This window comes from Nerophis ophidion, linkage group LG04 (assembly GCF_033978795.1).
Source record: "Nerophis ophidion isolate RoL-2023_Sa linkage group LG04, RoL_Noph_v1.0, whole genome shotgun sequence".
Classification (NCBI taxonomy): domain Eukaryota; kingdom Metazoa; phylum Chordata; class Actinopteri; order Syngnathiformes; family Syngnathidae; genus Nerophis; species Nerophis ophidion.
The window spans coordinates 40,973,504-40,993,151 of record NC_084614.1 but is presented as its reverse complement, the minus strand read 5'-3'; the positions used below and the strand labels follow the sequence as shown (position 1 = coordinate 40,993,151).

Sequence of the window (19,648 nt, the reverse complement as noted above, 5' to 3'; positions counted from 1 at the left end):
GCTAAGAAGGAAGCAAGAGAAGCAAAAACGTGTACTTTGACAGGCAAACGAGGAGACTCTGACCTGGAGGCAGGTGAAAATACAAGGATGCAAAGAGGAGAGATGTGGCAGCCAGCAGTGGTCATTATGGAACATGAGCAGCCGAGACCGTTTATTGTCAGTAAACCGGATGAAAGACTGTACAGGAGAAAAACCTGCGGAAAACCAAAGAAAAATGATTTCCTGCCACCAGTGATCCGGACATTTGCATAAACACTGATGCAGATTCACACACAGGTAGTTATAAAAAAAACTTTAGCAGAGCACATAGTTAGTACAAACACTAGTGGGTAATCTGAAACATTCGGTTTTGTCCAACCTCCAAAGACATGCACCTGGGGATAGGTTGATTGGCAACATTAAATCGGCCCTAGTGTGCGAATGTGAGTGTGAATGTTGTCTGTCTATCTGTGTTGGCCCTGTGATGAGGTGGCGACTTGTCCAGGGTGTACCCCACGTTCTGCCCGAGTGCAGCTGGGATTGGCTCGAACACCACCGCGACCCTGAGAAAGACAAGCGATAGGAAATGGCTGGGAATACTTATGTTCATTTGAGCTTTTATTTTTAACAAATCAGCTAAAATGTCTAAAAATGTTTCAAATTGTGTATATGTGGTATTGTCTGTAGAATTATGAGGACAAAAATAAATTAATTCCATTTTGGAGTAAGTAACATAACAAAATGTGGAAAAATTAAAGCGTATTAAATACATTCCGGGTGCACTACACTGTACATATATAAAAGGCACTTGCCGTCGTTTTTAGGTGGCCTCCCTAATTTATTGGTTGTATCCCCCTACCTCAACATAGTCTGGATCCGTCCCTGTATTGCTGGAGGCTTTACTGTCTTTTTTAACATCGTTATTCACATAGTTTGATAAGACAAATGTTAATATGTGAAAACTGATCGAAATACGACACTCAAATTAATGAAATAACAACAATAAGGGATGGGCGGATTGTTCCAAATGTTGACAGTGATGCCAGTATTGGATCAATACTAACGTATCCAGATCCATAATTTGTAGTTAAGTTTATTGCCACAAATGTGCTTTTTTTGTCCAGTTGTTGATATTGCTCATTTTGACAGTGTTATATTTACATATTGTATGTCCTGTTATTGACTGGCCCCCAGTCAGCAATAGGATTGGCTCCAGCTCAACAGGCTGTGCAACTGTCCAAAATGTGGCCCGCAGAATATTGTCAAAATAAAATAACACACAAAAAACAACAACAAAAAAGTAAAAAACATAGAAAACTTTAAAGAAATTATGAAAAAAAAAGTAATGTTATGATAAAAAGATGACATTTTGATACTAATAATATAGTTTTTCACCAATGGCACAAAGCTGACACAAATGTGTGTCTTTAAATACATATATTGTTTTTTTTTTACAAAATAACAAATACAAAAATGGCCCTTAGATGCTTTGACTTTTCAGTAAAGTATGCCCCTTGGTGGAAAAGGTTTGCAAGGCTCTACTCCATTGGATCAGGCCCGCAGACAGCTTTTATCCGGCCCGCGGGATGAGTTTGCCAAGTATAAAAATGAGCCAACATTTTTGAATGAAAGAAACATCTGTTCCAAATGTGTCCACTAGATGTCGCAATATTTGTATCTTTGCCGATTATGCTACAAATGTAAAAGGAAAAAAAAACATTATTTTAGTGCACCAGTCAAGGACAATGAGCAAACTATATAAATAACATCCTGTAATTTTATTTTGATATTATTTTTTTTTTATCTTGATGGATTGAAAATTAACACCAATTAGTTTGCGACTCCGAAGGGAATAAACGGTAGAAAATGGATGGATGGAGAGTGGACCGATGAATATTATCACATCATTTATTCAGTATAAATAACGACACATAAAGATAGAATACTATTAACCGCAACATGTAAGTGTAAAAAAAAACAAAAAAATACATTATGATTTGTGGGCAGCACGGTGTAAGAGGGGTTGGGGCATCTGCCTCACAATACGAAGGTCCTAAGTAGTCCTGGGTTCAATCCCGGGCTCGGGATCTTTCTGTGTGGAGTTTGCATCTCCTCCTCGTGACTGCGTGGGTTCCCTCCGGGTACTCCGGCTTCCTCCCACCTCCAAAGACATGCACCTGGGGATAGGTTGATTGGCAACTCTAAATTGGCCCTAGTGTGTGAATGTGAGTGTGAACGTTGTCTGTCTATCTGTGTTGGCCATGCGATGAAGGGCGACTTGTCCAAGGGTGTACACCGCCTTCCGCCCGTTTGTAGTTGAGATAGGCACCAGCGTCCCCCGCAATCCCAAAGAGAATAGGCGGTAGAAATGGATGGATGGATAGTGTAACGACCTGGAATTACACATACTGTGCGGTGTTGGAAATGTCCGACTTTTTACGTGGCTGTAAACGCATCATTAGCTCAGTGCTATGTGTGTATGTGTTGGCACAAGTGAGAAAGAACGAGCGGCTGCTGTTGATATGACAGATGGCAAAGTTGGCTTTGGTCTGTTTTGTACGGCAGAAAATGACCAGCTTTGCTAGATGGAAATTGTTTAGCGATGTTTTTGGTCATGTGTTTATAAAGAGTTTTGCTCAAAGTGATCGATGGAATTCTTGTCCTCCTTAAAGCGTCTCGACAGACGTTACAATAATTGAACAGTGATAACGAAAACTGTTGTCTCTGTGGCCTCTTGTAGTCAGTTACTTTGAAAATTGCTCATTTTTTTAATGGATTTTGTGCGGGGCATTGAATTGCCGTGGGCAGAGCCGAAAGGGGGGGGGGGGTAAAGGAGACGGATTCTAGGGGCCCATGATGGAGGGGAGCCCAGAGAGGCCCCCAATGATGATGAAATTATATGAAATTATGTGTTGGGGGCCCTGTAAACATTATTTTCATGGGGTCCAAAATCCCTAGCGGCGCCCCTGGACAGAGGACGTGTTAGCAGTGCGCAATTGCACAGGCATGCACCTTAAAGGGAACGTTTGGTTGTAAGCTCTTCTTTCTTTGTACTTTTTACGTCATTGTCTTTCCCTGCGTTCCATTCTGATTGTAATAAATGATCGACAGTGCAAAGTAAAAAGTATCGGTATGTGACACCGCACTTATTTGGTATCGGGTCGACACGAGAATTGCACTATCGCCCAACCCGGACGTGTGCGAGCGGTATCCGTGGGCGTGTTGACGGATACGGATAACAGTGACAGTTGACGCGATACTTGCCAAACTGCAGACTGTCCAGCTCACTACTTCCGTGACGCCCGACACGGTAAATCTACACGTTTGATCACTAACAAGCATTACAGAACTAGAGAAGTTAGCTAAGTATAAGCGTTAGTCCGATTCAGCCGACAAGGTTGCGCCCCTGGCCAGTTAGCTATCTTATTAGCGTGGTGTTGGCTAAAATTAGCTACGAACGTCGCTGCTGTACGTAGGCTGCGTTCTCTTTAACAACACTCTTAAACGGAAATATCTTTACAATGTTTTATCACCACCCACGTCGTGTGTTTTGCTATCGAGTTGATTTGATAAAACTAAACAACAGGATATTAGTGACAACTTAGCAACCCAGGACAGACGTTTTCATCCTGGTGACATTTTGTAATGTGATACACATGTTTAAAAACTTATCGTTGCCCCTTTTGAGAGCTTTTGGGGAACCGTAAACAAGTTACGCAACGACGCAACTTTAAACAATTGTTCCGTCTTTGTGTTCATGGGTTTGGCCGCCTTTTCCCCAGCCAATATATATTTTAATATTATAATGGGCGTGGCATGCAAGTTTGAATTTTTGGAAGTAGTTTGAATTTGTTTGTTAGTATAATTTCCATCCTTTCATTTCCTACCGCTTGTCCTTTTTGGGGTCATGGGGGGGTGCTGGAGCCTATCACAGTTACATTCGGGCAGAAGGCGGCGTACACCCTGGACATCACAGGGCCGTTAGTACAACTTATATTATCAAAATAAATTCAAACTACTTTAATATTATAATGTAGATGTCAGTACCTAGGGCAGCACGGTGGTGGGGGGTTAGAGCGTCTGCCTCACAATACAAAGGTCCTGAGTAGTCCTGGGTTCAATCCCGGGCTGGGGATCTTTCTGTGTGGATTTTTGCATGTCCTCCCCGTGACTGCGTGGGTTCCCTACGGGTACTCCGGCTTCCTCCCACTTCCAAAGACATGCACCTGGGGATAGGTTGATTGGCAACACTAAATAGTCCCTAGTGTGTGAATGTGAGTGGGAATGTTGGCTGTCTATCTGTGTTGGCCCTGCGATGAGGTAGCGACTTGTCCAGGGTGTACGCCGCATTCCGCGCGATTGTAGCTGAGATAGGCACCAGCTCCCCCCGCGACCCCAAAGGTAGTAATAAGCGGTAGAAAATGGATGGATGGATGAATGTATTTATGTCAGTACCTTTGTCACATTTTAACACTGTTTCTAGGACTGTGCGATATTGCCTTTTTTTAATATCGTGATATTTTTAGGCCATGTTGTGATATATGATATATATTACGTTATTTTGCCTTGGCCTTGAATGAACAATTGATGCATATAATCACAGCAGTGTAATGATTATATGTGTATAAATTAAAACATTCTTCTTCAAAGTGCATTAATATATGCTACTTTTAAACTTTCATGCAGAGAGGGAAATCACAACTAAGCCAATTGACCAAAACTGTGTTTATTGAAGTTATTAAGCAATGGCACAAACATTCAAATCATTTCCAAAACATAAAGTGCAAGATTGTCAGAGAAATTTTAAGTGTCAAATAAAAATGAACCGCATAATAGGAAATCAAATAGTATTCGTCCTTCACTATGTGGTATGTTACTAAGGTTATGGAATTCTCTTCATTCTCTAGCGAGTGACTTTTCAAATGATGCTACATATTAGCAGTAATGCTACTTTTTATAGCAACGCTTTTTCCCCCCACACTTGACAAATTACGGTTGTCTGTTCGACATATTCCTACTTGAAGCCGAACCAATGCCAGGCCATGGAAACCCTGCTGTTTTTCTTGGGAATTAAGTCTTCCTTCATTTGTTACCAGATCCTCACCTTCTTTCCCTCGTACGGCTACGTTAGCAGCTAACGTAGCCTAGTATGCTACCTCTCTGCTCTGCGAGGGCGGACACCTATGTGACGTATGACATGACACTATGTGACGTATGTAAACATGTGCGCCTGCTTGTCTGTGAGGAGAGACAGGAAAGAGTGAGAAGAGCCTGAATGCCCACAGCTAAAAGCAACTGCGTGAGAACGTATACTCGAATATTATAATATAATCATTTTCTATATCGCACAGAGACAAACCCGCGATATATCGTATATATCGATGTATCGCCCAGCCCTAACTGTTTCTATACTGTTCATGACGTGTCTTGAATTCATAGACCAGGACAGATGCGTTCATCTTTCTAGAAGCTGCTCTTTGGCAGTAGGTTTTGCAGACTAATGGTGTTTGGTTGGTGTGAGTTTTTTAATCCAAACCAAAGTGAAACATAGGCGCTTCTCTTCTCACTTTTTGATGCCAATTCATCTTGGTGTTTTGTTGGTATATCGAGAACATACAAACCCTTTATTTATTAAATCACTATTATTGAAATTCAACGATTTGGTGTATTTGCAAACAGCTAAAATTATATATAAAGCAAACTATAACCTGCTGCCCAAGAATGTACAACAAATTTTCTCAACAAAAGAGGAGAAACCTTAGAGGAAAATCTAATTTAAAATATGTGTATGCTCGTACAACACCTAAAACATTTAGCATATCAGTATGTGCAATTTAAATTATGGAATGGATTAACCAAAGAAATCAAAAAAAGAACCAATATGATTCAGTTTATGAGACTGTTCAAACTACAAGTGTTCACAAAGTACACAGAACAAGAATTATGATGAACATCTTGAACCCTTTTTTCATTGAGACAACAATGATTTATGTATTTAATATTTGTTTGCTTACTATGGTATATTATTTGTTCACTGTTCTGTTACAGAGAACAAGGAAATGGGATAAAATCGCGATGGTATGAAAAGGGGTAGGATTCAATATGCTCTGCTTCTTCCTACACCTTTTCGGACGTGCTGTATTGAAACAACTGGAATTGTGTGATGCATTACATTGTATTGTATGCATGTTCGAAATAAACTGAATTAGAAACTGAAATGAACTGGTTTAGCTTCCTTTTATGATCTCTTTCTGTTCTAGTAGCAGTACATTGTTGACATCAAAGCTCCCGCTGGCTCACGCTGTAAAATAATTTCATGTAACGTAAAATGCTGCAGTTACATTGGCCACAGCCCAAACATTAACATTATTATATAAACAACAGAAAATTATATTGTGCAAAATACATTTTTATGTCATAGCACTATATTGCTGAATCAAAGCTTCGATATGGAGGTTGCCTTCATCTTAGACTACCGTGACCAACATTTTGATTTAAATACATTTTTGGGGGATGTTTGAATTGTGCACAAAGTTGCATTTCCTCAAAATTGACAGGTCCATGACAAATTTTCAAAACATAAAATAACAATGATTTGCAAATATGGCCCATGAATTTGTCCAAGATAACGTCTTTCAGGCTTTTGTCGCCTAATTGTGTAATTTCCAGCCACACCAAAATTGAATCTTAACTTAGGAAGTCCCAATTCAATATTGATATTATTGGATATTAGTTCACCATCAGCATAACAAATAAGTACTGTATCGCATTATATTGGTTTGCATGTAAAATCTCAGCTACAAGCGGTACTGCAGTGTGTCTACTTGTGCAAAGCTGGACAGCCAGTTAACATCTTAATGTACTCCAATAAGCACACAAGTATGGTCTTTTGAGTATTTAAGTCCCATCATTTACAAAAGGTAAACATGGTAGGCTACTAGGAAGTAGCAGCTACACAACAGCTAAGCACACAACAGCTAAGCACACAACAGCACGCAAGCCTGACATAGCTAATTAATGTTCTCGATTGCAGTCTAAAACCTCACATTTGTCAGTATAATTATCAAATAATTATGGTTGCATATTATTTTCAGATGCAAAGTTTCCGAGGCAGGAGGAGCATATTCGACATCTTTATTGCGTCCGGATTTTAACTTTAATGAATTATTGTGGCCTCAAGGTGTCGCCAAAAAAGTATTACCACTACCCCACAATGTAAAAATTGCATAAGTTCATTCTAGACGATTCCTAATAAATAGGTTAGTGTTTTGTATACCTAATCTCTTTAATTTTACTTGATCAAGCCATTTCTAGCATTCCACACTGCAATATAATAAAAGTATGTCAGAGTTGTGCTGATATCATATCAGATCATAGGGCTGCATGATTCTGGCCAAAATAAAAGTCAAGATTATTTTTTATCAATATTGAAGTCACGATGGGGTACCGACTTGTCCAGGGTGTACAACGTCTTCTGCCCGAATGCAGCTGAGATAGGCTCCAGCGACCCCAAGAGGGACAATCGGTAGAAAATGGATGGATGGATTATTTACTATGTTATGTAAAACATATTTTTATTGAAATTTGTATTTTTTTTAAAACTGTGTGTGAACTGGGCTTTCATTTCAAAATGAAACTAAACATATAATTTATCAGTTATAAAATAGAATTTACAAAAGAAAAAGAGATAACTCAAAATAAATATGCCATTGCAGAGTGCCATCATAAAGAGCGAACAAGTGAAAAAAAAAGTATTATGCACAAAACGCACATACCCCAATGAACACACTGTACTGCTCACAGTTGTATAGGACATGTCTTTGCCAAATAAAACGTATTACTTTCATTATTTATGCGTGTCTTTGAGAGGTGGATGGATATGGGGTCCCTCGGTGCACGGTTGACGTTCCAGTCGTCTGTACGTCGGGTCTTTGCGCCAGTGGCGGGCGGACGGCTCTGTGAGCAACCTTAACTCTCTTTGGATTATTAGCTTCATGTCGCGGGGAAACAATGGCGGTCGAGGAAAGAAGGGAAGTGTTTTTAATGCTTAACCGTCACAACTCAAAAATGTGTTTAAATGTGCACACCAATGCAGATTTGCCAGGCATCTTGGTTTATACTTTGCGGGTATGCGGGAACAAGCCGCAGGATCCCTAGAGAACGATGAGGCGTGCGGCCGTGTTCCGGGGTTAAAATGTAGGTCACTCTACAGGAGAGAAGGGCACCAATGTAATCATGCATTTATTTTTTGGAATATTTTCGGGAGCTACAGGTGGCCGGCAGTCACCTTCTCACTCACTCTTATTCGCTCACATTGTCCACTGTTTTTCGGTTGCCCCTGGTGGTTGGCTGACTGTTGTTTTTTAAAATTTTTAATTGATATGCAGTGGAGCCTGCTGATTAAATGTTAATCGCCGGCGAGCCTGCTTATTAAATGTTAATATCGCCGGCGATCACCCTCGTTTAATTGTTGCGGACAAAATCTTGATCACGATTAAAATTTCATTAATTTTGCAACCCTATTGGATCAATACCGGTATTAGACAACATATAAGGCTCCAATATCAGTGAATAAGCTGTATTGAAACACCCCTACTTTACTAACTTTTAGTAACTCAAACTTTAGCCTGGTAGGTAACACATTTTTTTATATTTTGTACTTTGAAACAACGAACTGGCCAAAATCACATGGATCACAATTTAAATGTATTGTTTACTATTTCACTTCATATGCATGACATTAACATATGGTTTCTGCGTCTGTGTTTCACAGCTGAGTGAAGATGTTTGCCAGAAAGTTAATTGGTGGCCTGATTAATGTCATCGGGTAATAACCTGCAAATATAAACTAATTCAAAAGCCAAAACATGCAGTTTGTAGTTGAATTTTCTCACTTTGATTTGATCATTGCAGGAACATCGACCCAGCCCAGTTTATTCCCTCAGATCCTGTGAGTGACAGCCATTTCATTTTGAACTCATTCTGCAAATTGCTGCACTGTTACTTCAGCTGATGTTAATGCATCTCATGTTGCAGCCTGCGCCCCGCAGACCTCTTGCGTATGCCGAGCAGCATGAGAGTGATGAGGAGAAACAGTTCCGCAGAGTTTTCCAGCAGTTGGCTGGAGATGTGAGTGTGTAACCGATTACTATCCATTTTTTTGTCTGTACTCATATCTACTCTACTCTTATTTACTGTATCAATTAAGGCTGCACAGTTCTGAGAATTTTATTGCAGTATATATAAACATGTTACTGTAAGTCAAGCTGGAAAATATGTTTAAGTGGCTATTACGCTTTTAAATGTTAAATAGAACCAAATTCTAGGCCATGATTAGGGAGGGTTGAATAATATTGACATATTCCGATAATGTCAAATCCGTACTTTGAAATCCGTCCCGGTGCTTTAAGACATTACTTGCACAATAACCCTTTAGCTTTTAGGTCCGGTTCTTACTGTTTACATCTTTGCCATTATTGTACTGAGTATTTATTCCTACAGTAGCCATGCAGTGAGGTTTTTGAGAAATCATACGTTTTTTTTCGGTCTTACTCTGAAACAGTTAACATGTCCCACACAGTCACCGTAACGCACCTAGGGATGTAACGACATCAAAATTACATATCGGTTATTGTGACCAACATTTTCACGATTATCATTATTATCGCGGCCTTGTTAAATGTGGTCAAAAAGTAATTATACACATACTGAAATTTTTTATTCAAGTTTTATTTAAAAAAATAAAATGGTAGAAAATGGATGCATGGAAAATAAAAAAAGACTACTTTCTTGGCAAAAAAAACATAACATTTTGATAAAGCTTCATAAGAACCATATTACTTTTATTTGAGTGTTCAAATATGTTTATATTTTTACATTTTAAGTTGTAAAAATTTTTAAATTGTTTTTAATAAATGCAAATTAGTTAACATCACTTTGCTTCACTTCTGGTTAATGTGACAACACACAAGTTCACTTCCTGTAAAGGAGTAGGATCAAATGAGCTTTGCTTCATCCTACTCCTTTTCGGGCATGTTGTGAAGAAAAATTAAAAATACGTGATTTACCTATTGGTTAGAGTGTCCGCCCTGAGATTGGTAGGTCGTGAGTTCAAATCCCGGCCGAGTCATACCAAAGATTATAAAAATTGGACCCATTACCACCCTGCTTGGAACTCAGCTTTAAGGGTTGGAATTGGGGCTTAAACCACCATAAATGATTCCCAGGCGTTGCACCGCGGCTGCCCACTGCTCCCCTCACCTCCCAGGGGGTGATCAAGGGTGATGGGTCAAATGCAGAGAATAATTTCGCCACATCTAGTATGTGTGTGACAACCATTGGTACTTTAACTTTAACTTTAAACTGTATATTGTACATGTCCGTAATAAAGTTTTAGCAACCAACCCTGTTGAAGACACCTCTTTTTGTGTCAACTCGACACTGTCAAGTATAGATTGATCACTTTGTGCTAAGACATAGCAGCATTTATGTTCAATGTGAATATTTTATCTCAGTTGTTCAGACAGTAATATGTTTATACAGGTTTAGATTGGGGTGTGACGTTTTCTAATGGGGAAAGATGTTAATGTCTCTTATGTTCATGTTTGCAAGCACGCTAGCTGCCAAGCTAACGCTAGTCAGTACTTAAGTTTATCAGTATAGACATCAATCACAGTTTTTTGCTAATTTTAATTAAATGCAATAATACTATCACCGTTTATCGATACATCCTTACCAACAACACAGTAAGGGCAATCTCGCCTTATCTTAATGCTTTTATAAATTTTATTAGTAGAGCTGTGCCGATCCATCTCAAACTGATCAGTATCAGCCGATTTTCTTTAAAAAGTATTTGATCGTCATTGCCGATCACAAACGTTGATCGCTTCTTCATAATATTGTATTTAATTTTGTCACCCGGCTGACAAGCTAGCAGCTAATTATATGTTTCCATGTTGCTCTCCTAAGTTCAAAATAATCATCTCCATTATGGCAAATAATAAACAAAAGGCCAGCTTTCCGTTTTGTTGGTGTGTACAAACGAATCGATTGATGACTCACCCTTGACAGCTCTAAAGAGACTGCAACCAGGACATTAAAACAGGTGTGCCAGCCTTTACTTAATTTGCAGCCCAAACTGGTTTTGTGAGTGATTAGTGCAGACAAGGCTTCTTTACCTTGTGACCTTTTATGTCGACGATAACACAGCTGCAAGTGCAAGGAGGACCTTGGCTCACAAATGTTTATAATCCTCTAACCTTTAGTGTACATTGAACACTGCATGCACACAGTCACAATGCTTGTTTTATTTTTTGACAGGACATGGAAGTGAGCCCAACTGAACTGATGAACATTCTAAACAAAATCATTGGCAAACGTGAGTTCACATAGTCTTGTACAGTCTTGCACGCATTGTTACACTTTTTTGTTTTGTCTCCTGCCCTACTCATCTTTTTCTCTGTCTGTTGTAAAACAAACTTGTATAGTATAATATTACACAGAGGAAAAAATCAATTTACAACCTCTTTGTTTCAGATGGAGACCTCAAGACGGATGGTTTTACAATTGAGTCTTGCAGGAGCATGGTGGCAGTCATGGATGTATCTTTCTATCGTTAGCGGGCTTATATGTTGTGTTCCACAGATTGTTAATGTAGAACCCGTTTGATTGGTTCACACTTTTGTCGACATAATATTTTGAACCCAAAGGGGTGATTTTCTATAAACGGGGTTTCCGCGGGTCATTAAAAAGCATTAGAAGTTATTAAATGGATTCTTTGAAAATTTAGGCCTTAAATGGCATTAAAAAGTATTACATTTGTTGTCCAGAGGCATTAAGAAATGCAATACAATTGTAGGCCTGAGCTGATAGTAAATAAGTCAATAAAAGGAATGATAAATGAAAATTACCTCAATAACTTTGCCGTCATCAATAATTGCTACATCTTTGTCTCTGGCTTTCAAACTGCATACAAGATTAGCACTTGAGCATGTTGATTTGACAGTCGAATGACATGAACAAAGTTAGCCTCTTTTTAGTCATCCACAATCTTGCAATTCACTTCCACACATTTTCCTGTGTGTAGTGGCGGTAGAGACACTGATTTTAATATTAGAGCTGGAAGAAATCATTTTGAAACAACGGTCTCTTTTAAAGTATGCATGTTTTGAAAAGATAGGAAGAGAAGTTCACGAAGGTGGGCTGTGTGAACCCCATAAATTGTAATAATAAACTGGCCAATCACAGTTCTTTTTTTCCAGCTTTATTTGAACAACAATACGTAACATTAAATTCAAACTTCAAACGGAACTCAGAACAGAAGTAAACATGTCTATAGATTTTTTTCAAAATATGAACATAGAAAAATGTAAACAAAACTACCATAAGGAAAGAATACACAAAAGGAACACAAAACATGTGCAAGGGACAACAGAAGGCAACAATAAAGTATTAATTTTTGTGTATGTATGTGTATATATATATACACACACACACTATGTATGTATGAATGTATGTTTTGTATATATATGTATATATGTGTGTGTGTGTGTATTGTCTTGTTAAGTGTTTTTGATGGCCTGCCATACCATCCATTTATACACATATGTATATATATATACTGTATGTGTATAAATGGATGGTATAGCAGGCCTTCAAAAATACTTAACAAAACTCCAATAGCAGTTTTGTTGAGAAAAAAATAAATAATAATAATAACATGTGAAAACATAACAATCCAGGAAGGTGAACGTTATCAAATCTCTTATTATACCCACTCTTCTTATGATAAGTAAATGTGCATCTGCAATTAATGGCTATGGTTATGTTGACAATCACTCATGTAGTCATTTTAAATAGGATTACTCTTCATAACCTTGACCTCTTAGTATCTTTGAATAGGCAAAGAAGTAAAGCGTAGTGTCGGGTGTTACAAGGTGAGGTACCCAGTCTGATATGCGCCTTGGGCAAATTGAGCAGAGAATGTGACTAGCGCTGTTTCAAGTTGTTACCTTTAATGCTATTGTAGAGCGACAGCACTGGAAAACTTGGCTTCCATGAATTCAAACATCTCTGGAATAACATCAAAAAATGGCAGGCAAGTATAGCGCACTCGATGTATTTGTTGTGCATGGGTGTTTCTATTCTGCACTGCACTGCAGTTGCATTCCTGTGGTCATGTTTAATCCCTTACCAGTGAGTCATAGAAGAGAACTCTCTTATTGAGAAACAATGGCAGCAGAGTTAGTCTTTCTAGAATGGCATTGTGCCAGTGTAACATATTTAAAGGAGAACAGCACTTTTTGGGGGAATTTTTGCCTATCGTTCAATCCTTATGAGTGACAAAAGTATTTTTTTTGCATTTTAATTTGTAATATTCGGCTCGTTCTTGGTGACTAGCAATGAAGCTAATGGTATCAATCTATTTTGCCTCTAAATCACTTAGAAAATGCATCTAAAAACCGCTAACAATATCTCATTTACGTTCATAACTTGTATAATAACCAAGCTGTAGTGACATTGTTATTGTAAGAGCAAACACTGAGGAACTCTTTTTCTGACGTAGTAGCACATTGCCTTGCGACAGCATGCTACGGCATTAGCCTTAAGCTAGCTACAGCAAGAGGTAAGCTAGCTACCGCGTCAACAGCTGAATGGCTTTGGTTTTTGTCTGCTCCAACGTTTCACATTCTTTTAGCGCTCGCTATAAGTTCATCCTCAGTATATTCAGATTCATAAAGCTAAGGTTTTGCATCCTCATTTGTCCAAAAATAGTTGTCCTTTACCTAGTCTGCCATGATAAAAACACACACACACTTTGGTTTCTGGGAATAGGAAGACACATTTGTTGCCGAATGTCCGAAGTGCGCTGCTATCAAAACAGAAATAAATGCGCTGAAGAAAGAAGTTCTGGTAATGCTTGAATGACCAAAATACGGTAAATATTGGACATATTACATACTGTTATGAGCATGTCATAACATGTACATTATATATATATATAGACTTGCAGTGTGTACACAACAGATAGGGTGTTTTAAAGTTGTTTTAGAGGCTCCAATGGTGACTCCCATTAGTTGCATTTTGCAAGGGTTTTTTAATCGTCTTTAAAATGCTAAAAAAAATGTGAGTAGTCCCCCTAATGATTGTGAATGATAGGCAAAATTCCCCAAACATCGCAGTTCCCCTATACTAAAATTAAATGTTTTAATCTTAATGTACACAAAGTCACATGATACTTTGAAACAGATGCCCTCCCTTTAACATATTAATAATAAAACGTTTGAAGGAAAATTGAAATATTTAATCCAATTCTGAAAAATCATCCTTGTTAGTTTCATTGAGAACTACTTTTTACACATTTGTAAACATTTGAAATATATCTAAAACCACACCCATAGCACAATATTATTTTATCTTATTATATTTTCACCTTGGAAAGATACAGTTATGTGCCAAATTTTGTACTTGGATACTTCCAAAATCAACTTCCTCATGAATGTTTTTTTTCCAGGGAATATACAGGGCCCATGATTCAGACGGCTCAGGTTATATTTGTGCACAGGAGCTGCCCGATGCTTTCAGAGCTGCTGGTGAGTTTAGTTTCTGCCATATTGATATTTTGGTCTTGGAAATTGACTGACCCACAGTGATACGTCAATTTTCATTAATTAATCTGTTACAAATGATCAGACTAGTAGGTATTGGTATGAAAGCTGAAGCCATTTTCCCATTAAAACATAAGGTAAAATTGATTCCAGTAAGCCCTCCTTTATCGCGGGTAATTGGTAGGCCTAGGCCGATATCCGATAAGTCAATTAACCGACGATAAATGAAAATTAAAGTCGGTGAATTTTCCAGCGTCAATAAATCATCATGTGTACGCTTCAAGAGCATTCACGCTTTTCGGCGTTTTTAGCGGCTACGTGCGTTCGTACCATAACATAATGAAAAGAAGGGGGTGAATTTTCTTATCTTCATTAAGTGCCTTTGATTCTTTGTGCAGTGATGTGGGCCGCCGGTGGGCTGGCATCAAACAGTGCAACTAGTTAGCGAAATCCATGTGAATGCCTTCATACTTTGCTGCAAGTTCTTTGTCAATTCAACCGTCTTTCTGACCTTCTTAATAAAAGTGCTGGCAGACGCAACTTTCTTTGGCCCCATGGCTGATAATTTTGCAGTTATACTTAATTTTAAAAAAAACACAGACTGCTTGACCAAGGCTTGGGATTGTTTTTTTGGCCACTTGATTCTGTGGAATGGTACGCAACTTTTGGTCAAAGGATAATTTAGACGGTGTACAAAAACCAAGGCAACATTTTGTTGAAAAGTAAGGTGTTTGGAAAACCGGTATGCCTGCCAAATATCAGTAATTATAAAAGCCTGTTAAAACAACATGGTTTGTTTCTTCCTATCTTTCCTTTTGTGTTCTTTGATTTAATTTGAGTAAATATCATTAAAAAATAGTTCAAAGGAACCTATAATGTATATATGAGTCTTTTCTGACTCATATATGTTACAATGTTGGATACTCGGGTTAAACAATGCCAATGCATCAAATCATATGTTCATGCATTTTGGTCTGCGCTTGCACACAGTTTGAGATGCCTTTGTTTAGGGGTTTTTGCAGTCCGGCTACATTGTGACGTCACAGCGAGGTAGACATACTTATTCAGACATTGAGTAAACATCTCAGCTAGACCTCTGGAGAATAAAGTATGCACATAACACTGGCGTGCAACACGTGACATTAAATGCTGTTAAAAACAGTTTTTTTATACAGGTCTCAATCCATCGGAGAGTGTGCAAGTTTTAATGTGCCTAGGTGACTCCATATAATGTTTATGAAGTTTATTTTTGATGGTGTCTACGGGGAAAAAAATTGGCGACGACTTCAAGATATATATTTAACTGTGTACATTTTCAAAATATAAATTATGATACTTATGGAGAAGGTGGGGTGTAGTTTCATTTGCAGACAGACTCAAAAAATGGGTTATAAATGTGACGGTGCAGCAAAATTTACACACAATTTACATCACAACAAATCCAATTCATATGATATAAAGTACAAGGAGGCGTTAACATTGTAGATTAAAATCATCATGAGACCCCTTTTAGCCAGGAAAACGGTCACTGTGTTAAAACCTTTTTTCAGGGTTTCCTCTCAGTGAGCAGCTGTTCCAGATGCTAATTCGCAGATACAGTGACGAGAGCGGAAACATGGATTTTGACAACTACATCGGCTGTCTCGTAAGGCTGGATGCCATGTGCCGTAAGTTTTTATACTAAGCGTCACTGTGCTTTTCCATCGTGTGATTCCTGCGCTGAATGACTGATTTAGTTTTGACATTGTTCGCTTCATCTTACTCAGGTGCCTTTAAAACGCTGGATAAGGATAACAATGGGACTATCAAAGTCAACGTTCAGGAGGTAATCAAAGCTTACTTTTGTTAAAAACTATTTTTAGTTTGATCTAATACTCTGTTACCTTCTGTATGCTTTTGTCTTTTCAGTGGCTTCAACTGACCATGTATTCTTGAATTCAGAAGAATATTCCTGCGCTGGAATCTTTGTCTTTAGATGTTACTTCTATATACATTTTATGCACCTCTTATCAACTTCACTTTTTATTTTTTATTTCTCCCACTCATTTGTCTGTGAATGTTATTTTCAGATCAATGCATGATCACCAGAGCATTGCTCTGCAACAGCTGTGCCACACTACTAAGGTATAAACAATGTAGTCAACCCAGGGAAGCACAGTTTGCTGAAGACAACGTAGTTTGCCAATGTGATTGCGTGCTAAGTTTGTGTCGAAGTTTGTGTTTAACAATCACTTTTAATCTGCACCCAAGTCAAAATGAAATGTGAAAAGGGTGTCCAGTACATGCACATAAATTTCATAAACACTGTAAAATGAAAAGTAGCAGGTCATGAAATTTTTATTTTGTTCAACAAATTTGAGGTTTTCAGTTTAAAATGTGTACGTTAAGCTTTTTAAAAACTTTTTTCCATTGTATGTCAAGAGACACAAAGCTGTCGATTTTAGTACACTTCATTTTTAATTCATTTTTAATTTGTGACAGCGGCAAGGTTTAAAGTATAGCAATAAGGTGGAAAAATGCATTAACTTATTTCAATATCGAATCTGATTACTATCTTTGGTCACAAACTCAAATCCTAGTCCACTGTGATCTTATTACTAAAAAGTGCCTGCTTAAGTGGGTGTCAACATAAATGTTTGTCAATTTAAAATGTGACACCCAAATTAGCAATTTCTATGAAAAAATGGTCAGATTATGTTGACGTGTTGCAGCATTCTTAGTTTTTTGGTATACAACTGTTAAAACAGGTGACGTTTTCATTCAATTCTAATTCTTAGGGTGATGATTCTATTAAAAATCAGGTCTTGATTCAACACTTTTCTCAATTCTAATTGATTCTCACAATATATATTTTCTGGTATGTAAATGACAATAAAACCTTTTTAAAAACAGGTCACAAAAGCTCCTGTTGGCTGCAGTATGTAACTATTTTAAATAGGAGTATAACTTATAATGATAAATAAATTGACCATTTTGTTTCTGTCTCTTGTAAAGTAATTCGCAAGAAATAATGGATTTTGGCTATGTCGACAACCACTTATGTTAATGTCAATGAGCTATCAGGGGGATGTTGACATAAACAGGTTCACTGCATAGAATAAAGAGTTATGAAAAATATATACATCAATTCATAGAGCGTGCACAGCACCCTGTAATGTCACCTCATATTTATAGTTTTAATAGTTAATTGACTGAAGGAGTTTGTTGTATAACCAAGCTGTATCACATGGGGTTTTAATTTGTTTAAAGATAAAAAGACATGGGATTTTTTTTTTTTAGACGGGTTGACAATGTGCCATTTTCTGTTCTGCATTAATGCGACAGGGCCACCTTTTACCGCTTTTTATGTTCACTATTTGTTACATGCACATTTGGTCGATAGTCTCCACCAGCATAGTTTGTGAAATCACATGTGTATGCCACTAATGCATGCTGGCAATAATTAAGGTGCCTTTTTCAAAGTTTGTCATTGTAGATGTCGACAATTTAAACTGCTTTAGAAAATATGTATTTGTGCTGTGTTGGGAATAAAGAAGGTGTGGTCATCATGTTTGGATGAATTTCACTTATTTTTTGAATACTGTGGCAGATATAAACTACTGCTGAATTAACTGTACTGTTTAAATATGGCATAGGGGCCAAACCAGCGAGTGTGTTCCGTAATGGCCCCCCGGGCCTCACGTTAGACATTCATGTTATTAACAGGCAGTGTAATACACAGGCCTTATCAGCCCTTAGCGATTTGTTTAATGGAACTTGGCATATAATGATGGAATAATTAGGAAATACTCTGTTCTGTATAAAAATCTTAAAGTGGACCTCGCATAGTTAGTGCATCTGCCTCACAATACGAAAGTCCTGAGTAGTCCTGGGTTCAATCCCGGGCTTTGGATCTTTCTGTGTGGAGTTTGCATGTTCTCCCCGTGACTGCGTGAGTTCCCTCCGGGTACTCCGGTTTCCTCCCACCTCCCAAAACATGTACCTGGGGATAGGTTGATTGGCAACATTAAATTGGCCCTAGTGTGTGAATGTGAGTGTGAATGTTGTCTATCTGTGTTGGCCCTGCGATCAGGTGGCGACTTGTCCAGAGTGCACTCCGCCTTCCGTCTGAGTGCAACTGAGATAGGCACCAGCGCTCCCCGTGACCTCAAAAGGGACAAGCGGTAGAAAATGGATGGATGACTATGGACGGCCGTTGCTCAGTGTATATACACCCTATTATTGTTTTGGATTATTTTGCATTTTTAATGTACAATATGTATGAAAATGGGTCCCTGCATCTTTTTTGTATGCCTCACAACCTTGATTATTGAAATATATGTGGATATTGGCTCTATTTTTTTTTTTTTTAGTTTAGCAGTATTTACTATACGGTCCTTTTGACTACAAATCCAATGTATTCCCGTTTTCCATTCGTAACTATTTATAAAGTCCCTCCACCCTCGCTTCCTGTCACGTTCGAAAGTTGTACTACCTTCAAAAGAAGACCAAATCCAATGTATTCACATTTTCCATAGATGCCATCCATCCATCCATTTTCTACCGCTTATTCCCTTTTTTGGGGTCGCGGGGGGCGCTGGCGCCTATCTCAGCTACAATCGGGCGGAAGGCGGGGTACACCCTATTTCCTTGAATTGCCGCAGGGCATATAGTATGCACCTGCCTTGAATTACTGCTGGGTCAAACTCGCTTCCCAAAATAATTAGCGCATAATTAGTATTACCACCGGGTCAAACTCGTGACATCACGAGTGACACTTCCTCTGTCATCATTTTCAAAATGGAGGAGGCTGATTTCAATACCAGTAATTTGAAATCGCATAAAGGGAAGAAGATTAAGAGCTATTCAGTAGGATTTAAGGTCCAAGCTTACATCACACTCAAACTTTTACTGCATACCTTTTGTTAAGTGTCGGAGTGAGAAGAGGTTTTAAAGTAATTAGCGCATGCTTACTTTTACCACATGCCTTTGGTAAGCGCAGGAGTGAGAAGAGGCATTAAATTAATAAGCGCCCGGGCGGCACTTCAAGAAAGTACGGTGGACCCCGACTTAAACAAGTTGAA

At 38.3% G+C, this 19,648-nt stretch overlaps 1 protein-coding gene across 1 annotated transcript; it reads left to right on the top strand.

Moving 5' to 3' along the window:
* The first annotated feature begins 3,155 nt into the window (after positions 1 to 3,155).
* capns1a (calpain, small subunit 1 a) lies at positions 3,156 to 18,133 on the top strand. The gene is made up of 11 exons (XM_061898075.1): positions 3,156 to 3,289; positions 8,753 to 8,806; positions 8,893 to 8,929; positions 9,016 to 9,108; positions 11,299 to 11,356; positions 11,515 to 11,579; positions 13,007 to 13,075; positions 14,492 to 14,570; positions 16,136 to 16,252; positions 16,352 to 16,410; positions 16,494 to 18,133. Exons 2-11 carry the CDS (start codon positions 8,763 to 8,765, stop codon positions 16,518 to 16,520), a joined length of 648 nt encoding a protein of 215 aa, XP_061754059.1. The 5' UTR covers positions 3,156 to 3,289; positions 8,753 to 8,762; the 3' UTR covers positions 16,521 to 18,133.
* Positions 18,134 to 19,648: the final 1,515 nt, after the last annotated feature.

Coding starts and splice junctions, on each gene's coding strand:
- capns1a (XM_061898075.1), top strand. CDS start 8,763: ATGTTTGCCAGAAAGTTAATTGGTGGCCTGATTAATGTCATCGG. Junction 13,076..14,491: donor ATAACATCAAAAAATGGCAG/GCAAGTATAGCG, acceptor TTTTTTTTCCAG/GGAATATACAGGGCCCATGA. Junction 16,411..16,493: donor TCAAAGTCAACGTTCAGGAG/GTAATCAAAGCT, acceptor TTGTCTTTTCAG/TGGCTTCAACTGACCATGTA.